The following is a 7,477-nucleotide window of genomic DNA, read 5'->3' as shown; positions in this document are numbered from 1 at the left end:
ACTAAAAATGTCAATTGTGACTGTTTCTCTCCCTTTTGCTTCACAGTTACTTGCATTGTTGGGAATATGCCTTCCACCTAAATGTCTTATTCAGATCAGTATCTGCATGATCAGTCATTTTGACTAGTCTGTTCTCCTCTCTCCTATCATGGCATTGTTGACTCATACACTAAATATGTACATTAAAATATATTAAATATATATATTAAAATGAGGACTATACATACCTTTCAATGAGATGATTTTCATGCGTGGAGAGGGTTGCATTCTACCTATGCATATTTTTATGTTGTTCTTCATGAAGATTTAGAAGGTTTTCTTCACAGGTTAAAGTTTTGGGGTTGGGATGCAATGCAGCCTTGTCTTTTGGCTGCTTTGCCTTTGAGGAGAGCCCTAGAACTCTAGATTTGGCTGAAGCAGCATTATGTTCTCCTGGCATTCCAGATTCACCTGTGTTTTCCAAACTTTCCTTTTCACTGCCCAGCCTTGAAGTAGTTAACTCTGAGCTTTTCCCATGGACAGTAGCTAGGGGTAAACCACCCCCTTCCTTTCCAACATCAGATTCTTTCTGATGGTGAGAACCTGAAAGAGCCACCATGTCTTCCTGATCGGCCACAAGAGAAATATCATTGAACTTAGAAGAGCCAGATGCTGCTTGTTGTGGCAAGGCAGCTTCAATGGAAACAGGTTCATTTGGAGGAGCATTGGGGAGGCAGGGCTCAACTCCATCTGGGTCATCTTCAACACAGGCCTCAAAGAAGCATTCCGTGTCCTCCTTGTCTTCTAAGCCAGAATCGCTAATGTCCAGTGGCAATGGAGTGTTGCTCTTCTCTTCTACGTAATTGGTGACCTCCCCACAATCACTGTCATGAGATGAGAGGGATAAATAGGAGTAAAAGTCCCCTTTTCTCAGCTGGATGGGCCGGTGAGAATGTTCTAACACCTTCTCCTTGATTTGAGTTAATGAGGTAGGAGCAGCTGCCTCATTTTCAGGTTGAGATTTACTTTTTAGGGCCGTTGAAGCCATGTCAATGATTTCCTTAACAAAGTCATGTACTGAGCAATCTTCAGCATCTTTTTGATGGAAAACATCTGGCTCACAGTCACAACAGGAAATGTTGTCGCTGACAGAAACATTCTCCTCTGTTTCATTTTGTTCAAGTGCTAGGCAGCAGGGAGCAGATTTTCCAGCCATATTTGGTACATCATTAGGTGAAGGTTTCAGTACCTCAGAATCCTGTCTATTGATAATGCTGGCTTCTGAGGGCAGTTCTGGGCAAGACTTCTCAGTGGGAATAGAAGCAGTAGTTGGGTTTTCAACATGGTGGTGGTTTTGACATTTCTTTGGACGATGTCTAACGGTTTGGGGAACAGATTCTTTTCCAGCAATATTTGAATCATCTGAGCTATCCATAAATACTTTACACTTACAATGCTCACTGTCTGAATTCTTTTTCCCAGTTGAACCAAGATTATCTGATTCCTTTGAAATCCCATTCTGTTTGTCTTTCTGCCTTTCTGGAGTGCCTTCAATATTGCCATTTTCCATGTCAGCCACATATGGATCTTTATTAACTTTGAAAACATTTTTCTTATTTTCACCCTTTGTCCCTATCTCATGGGTGTTGGATAAATTCTTACCATTTCCATTATTTTCAGAGAGACATTTTATGGAGCTGTTTAGTAGAGCCTCAATGTTCAGGGTATCAGACGGATTGGTCATCTCACTACTACTTACATCCTTACTGCCCTTTATTTCATCACTGATATTACACCTTCTTTTATCTTTTGTCAAGGAAATCTTTGGTCTAATCCAGGTCTGTAGTTCATTCTTTATATAGTCCAGCCCTGACATCAAGTTGCATTCTTCATAAATTTCATCATCTGTTGCAATACTGGAATCATCATCTTCATCTTTGATGCACAGCTCTTCTTCTGTCAAGGTGAGGGTAGAGCTGGAAAGGAGGTCACTGTCATCTTCATCATCAGTGCAAGCAGAGGTGCAAGAGACATTAACAATCATGCTGACATTGACGTCGCTTTCATCAGCCACGGAACGAGTCAGGCGCTTCCTGAATGATGCATTTGATTCCGGGACCTTGTTCTTGTGTAATACAATATCCTCTGAGCAAAGAGAGAGCTCATCACTGCTGCTAAGTTCTGTAAGAGATGCTGGCGAGTCTTCATTGATAGAGGATGCTATGTCCAATGATAGCTGGCCAGTAAAGGGCATCTTTTGGGAACTACTTTGGAGAGTGATATCAGAAACACTTCGCTTTATCTTTTGCTCTGAAGGGCTCTGGATATTCTCTAAACGATTCAGGAGATCTAATGTCCTTTTACTCAGTTCACCAACTGAGCCACTGCTCACACTTATGTCCCCAGAGCTGTGACAGCTAAAAAGATCCTCATTGCTTTTATAGGATGTCAACCAACTTTCTAAAGAAGTGCTTCGCTGGAGGCTGTCACTGCCATTTTTAAGGATGCCCAATCCAAATAAATCACCCCCTGGAGAAAGAGACTCAATAGATGAACTATGTGATAAAAGGGAGAGCTGTCTGGCATTCTGCATGCCAGTGAATGTCTTCTCCACATCGCCACTTTTATATGAGTTTCGATCCATTTCATGGGATGCACTTGCCAAAATCTTTTCATGGGGAGGTGCATCTGGTTGTAACTCTGTAGCCTGATGTTTAGATTTGCAGGATTTTTTATCAAAATAAAAACCACGAAGCAGGGGATCCTCCACATGTGCTTTTTCACTTTGTGACTGTTTCATTATCATTGGCAATTTGAGTTTTGAGCCTTGGAGGTACGAGTAATCATAAAATGTAAACACATCATGTTTTCCTTGTAATTCTTCTCCCAAACAATCAGGGGTATATTTGGTAACACTGTTTAAATCTCCAACTTTTCCATTTACACAACCCACTGGTGAAATGGATGGCTGAGAGCTATTTGGAAGCTTAATACGTTCCTCCTCATCTTTAAATTTTTGCTTTAACATGTTAACTGCATCTCCCATTTGTGGGTCCAGATGTTCAGTTTCAGGGTTACTTGGGGACCCATCCACCATATTGAGCAAGCACATTTCAGAGTTGGTAGTGGTTTCAGTGTCTCCCTCACTGACGATTCCACTCTCACTGCCTGAATTCTGGCTCATGTCTCCTCCATGGCACGGGCAGGGCTTCACCAAACTGGAACCTCCTAGAAGGTCTGGCAAAGACTTGGTAGATGAAAATGAAGAGTCTTTACTGAGACTCTTAGTTAAAACACTAGGCTGTGTCATGCTGGTGAACTTCGGGTTGTTTTTCAAGAACGGCATGCTGCTGTCTTCATAGAGTTCAACGTTGTGAAGGCTGTACACTTGGTAAATGTGTGGACTAGAGGGGACAGTGACACTTGAGGCATACTGAGACCCCCCATGGTCACCTGCCTCTTCTTCATAACCAGGGTCCTCACCACCTATCTCTTCAAGCTTTAAGGAAGGCATGAGAGGTTGGGGTTCTTGATCGAGGTCATTTGACTCTTCATTCAAACTAATTAACTTGTTACTTATGTCAGTTTCATCCCATTCCAGGGCATCCTCACTTGTCCCATTTAGGTCCATCAAGCCAGGATCAATCACATTCAAAGTCTCCTGTGTAGGAGAAAGGGGAAAAAAAGAAGAATTAGGGAACACATGTATGAACACTTTATCCGTTCAAAATCTCTTGGAAGAGTCAGGAAAGAAATTTTCCCCAAGCATGGATTTGAAAGAGAACATAATTATCAGCTCTATTCTTCTCTGGAATAACATCCAAAATTATTGAAATAGGTTTTTCTATCAATAGCAATTTGTCACTGAAGGCAATCACATTGATTAAAGTGTAAGATTATTACAGTCCAGTTGTAAGTTTTGGAATTAACCATTTCCTATTGATTCTTCTACATTCTTAACCTAGGATTGGGATAAGATAAAACTGTCAGGTCAATTGAGGTAAGTAGAGGACAGCCTACGACATCTTTAAGGCACATTCACTCTGATGCTCTTCATTCGGCAGTCCACAGTGGAATACTATCTACACCTACAAATGGCAAACCCCCTCTTGCATCTAATTCTTGGTTTTCCGTTTGAAGCAGCCTTTGCTTTGGGGAAATGGGATACACTTACGGCCACCTGTAGAACGATTCATGGTCAGAGACCCTTCCTTGTCTATCCTTTCTTCTGCCATCCCTTTCAGGGCTTTCTGCCTCTTGAGAATTTGGCCCTGCTCCCAAATAGACCCAAGACAAGCAACACCTGACTGGTTTCCTCACCTATATCTTTCTGGATCCTGAGTCTCGGGCCCCAGTTCTCTCAGTCTCTCTCTTCCCCAGTCTCTTTCTATGACAGAGATTCTACTTTGATCTTGTTAACTTGTCTCACTATTGTCAGTCCTGCCCCTATTTATTACAGGCCCCTAGGGCCTGCCTCTAGCCCTAGAATAACAACTATCTGAAGACTTTTCTGGCTTTCAAGTTTGATTTAGCCCAGATTCTCTTGTGCTGCACTCTGCCAGCACAGTTGAGATCCTTGATCTTTCCTTGGACTTCCTGGTTTTAACTTGGTTTAAGTAGAGCTTGACACATAGTGGGACACAGTGGTTTGAATGAGTTCCTGGATCTGTCCAGAATCCTTCACCATCCTCACTTGCTTTCCAGCTGTCTGGATTCATGCTAGAGCCAAGAGAGGTGATATGAGTGTGCAGGCCCCGACAGGCTCACCTATACACAGAAACTCAAATAGAATTTTCAGCTTGGCTTATGTTTATGCAGGGTAGTCAGGCAGATGACCATGGCTCTGAAACTATACAGAATGGGTGAAATGCTGACTTTGCTGCCTACCAGCTGTGTGGCCTTGGGCAAGTTTCTTAGCCTTTCAGAGCACCAATCCCTTTACATCACTTGTTAAGGGGGGCTAGGACTATCTATATTTTGAGAGAATTCTGAATACTAACAAGCTAATGCTTTCAAAGAGCTTGAGGAGGCCATTGATATAAGGTAGCTATAATTCTGAATACATGTAGCATTGCTCTAGAGTGGGTTCAGTCCATTCATAACGGGTTCTTCGTGCCCCCCTTCTTCTCTCCTTATGGTCCTAAAAACCATAAGGGATTCATGATATGGTAGGTAGAGAGAGATGTCACATAGTATAATAGGTCAGCATATTTGCATTACAATTCAGAATTATTTTAACAGTCTGGTTGAAAAACAACCAATGATGCTTTTTTCCTCAGTAGTGGGGAAAAGGCTTCACCAGCAGCACACTCACAAAACTTTCCTAAGAAGCCCTCAATCCTTTCTGAAACTAGTACTTAAAGGATACCACACAGTCTCATTAAGTGTAAAATACCCATTAGCACTTTATTATACTGGATATGTAAGAGATTATCTGTCTAGCCTACTTAAGTTTAAAAGAGTCCAGTTACAAAGTAAACATTAATTAAAGGATATTTTTAAATTTTATAACAGAAATCTTTCTTGCTGCCAATGTTAGAGCAGTTAATCTAGAACACTGGCAGTCATCATACTCACTTAGGTATGGAGTACATTCACGGTGATGAATTTTTATTAGAATTTCTGTTTATTCTTTGCTTGCCGATAAAGGAAGTACTAATGACCGGTTAGTATGGCTAATGAATGTTAACATCTTCAGCTGTAGAAACAATCAATCAGTCTAATCAAATAGTATATTAATTTCAAATACTATCTTGCCTGACACTGTACTCTGAGAGTGCTAATAAATAATTGAACTAGTCTTTCAAAGAAGCTCCCTTTGTAGCTCTCTGGTCGACTTAAACATTTAGCAGCACAGATTTTCCCTGGGAGTCCCAAACCTGGGGGCTCACTCTAGATGCAGGAGTTGTGCCATCTGGGTGTGCGTCAGAAGCCCAGCCCACGTGATGCCTGTAACTTGGACTTGTCTTCCGTGACACAGTTGTTCTCTGACCAAATGCTGCCTCTGTGACTTTACAAATGTAAGCCTCAAAACTTATAGCAGCACCTAAAAGAGCAAATCCTTTGCTCAATAAAATAGTTGGAGTGGGAAATTTCCATCAGAAAAGATTACACTTTTGGATGTAATGCTGTCCTTTCCCCTCCTTAACTCTCTCTTCCTCTACATCTCTTAAATTTATTGTAACTGCTGACATTTTTTATATGTCAATTCCTGGGAATATCTGACAAGATACTTTAGAAAAATCATTCACTTTAGACTTTAAAGTTTACATATTAAGGAAGTGCTATTTGTTCTGCCCTCATTCACTCCCTTCTGTGGTGGATTAAATTCTGTCAATATTTTCAATAAAATCTCCATTTCCTCAAGACTTAATGTCAAACATAAAACATCCCCTGGGGGCAAGAGAGTGTGTAAAGTTTCTGAGAGGTTGGGCATTGGAATATTTATATAACTAAAAAGTATCTGTGAAAAAAATGATGCATGTTAGAGTGATGTAACTGGCAGGAAAATTATTTGGTCGAATGCTCTCTTTGATGATAGCTCAATGGCCAATAATGCTCAAGCTAATTAACTGTATTTTGTTGTTGTTTTCTAGAGGTTCTGTCAGGTACTTTTTTTAAAGACACAAATGTTTCTGTCTTTGATACAGTGATAAATCAAAAATGAATTCAGACAAAATCTAAGAATATTTGACTGAAACCAAAAGGATGGTGAGTAGTACATGAGGTTCCAATAGAAAGTCTGCAATTCAGGGATAATTCAGAATTAAATTAATTTGTGCAAGGGTCCATCATTCATAAACTTTGCCTCACTGGTATAGAATTTGGCCTAAACCTAAAGCTCTATATAAATAAATGTGGGCACACACACACACACAGCCCTTCAAGATCTGCTCAAGAAACAAGTGGAATTAATTGGTGCTCTTTTTTTCTTTGTTTTATTCTTGGAAACAGGTGGTTTATTTCAACACAATATATACAGAGAAAGTGAAAGGGGCTGGAGAAGAGATGATGATGTTGGTGAGAGAATGAAGATTCCAATTCTAGTAAGTAATATCTATCCAAACTCATTTCCTTCTGCATTTGTATGGCTTCAATTGAATTAGGTCTTCCAGGATCACATTTCTAGGATTTTCTAAAAATTTTAGGTTACATTGTGGGTTTTTGTAAGAGATGAGAAACACATACCGGCTAAAGAATGGGGACAAAGGAATCTGACGTTCTATAAAACAAGCCAACCGAGATACAATACAGCTACTTCTAGACTCCTTTAATTTCCTTTAAAAGGTTGCATCTTTTGAAAAATTAAAGAATGTCAGAAAGATCAGGATGAACTGGATGTTCCAGTTTAACTTCTGGCACTCTACACCATTAGGAGGTCTTGCAATTTGTGTTCCCCCCATTTATTCTAGATCCAGGAGATTATTAAAGCAACACCACTTGCAAAGTCCTGGGAAGAGAGTTTTATCTATAGAAAAGTGAAATACAACAGAAACAC

At 40.3% G+C, this 7,477-nt stretch overlaps 1 protein-coding gene across 1 annotated transcript in view; it reads right to left on the bottom strand.

Annotated features, from left to right (window-relative positions):
• Positions 1-268: 268 nt before the first annotated feature.
• Positions 269-7,477, bottom strand: part of AKAP6 (A-kinase anchoring protein 6) — a 366,558-nt gene continuing 359,349 nt past the window's right edge. Inside the window, exon 12 of the mRNA XM_047074636.1 lies at positions 269-3,640. Within this exon, the coding sequence (XP_046930592.1) occupies positions 269-3,640 (3,372 nt within the window). The remainder of the gene's footprint in view (positions 3,641-7,477) is intronic.

Source organism: Lynx rufus, unplaced genomic scaffold (assembly GCF_022079265.1).
Source record: "Lynx rufus isolate CCGP_SWC_20201006 ecotype Redwood Valley unplaced genomic scaffold, mLynRuf1.p SCAF_13, whole genome shotgun sequence".
Lineage (NCBI taxonomy): Eukaryota > Metazoa > Chordata > Mammalia > Carnivora > Felidae > Lynx > Lynx rufus.
Note: the sequence above shows the minus strand (reverse complement) of the source record. Positions and strands in the feature narration are given on the sequence as shown.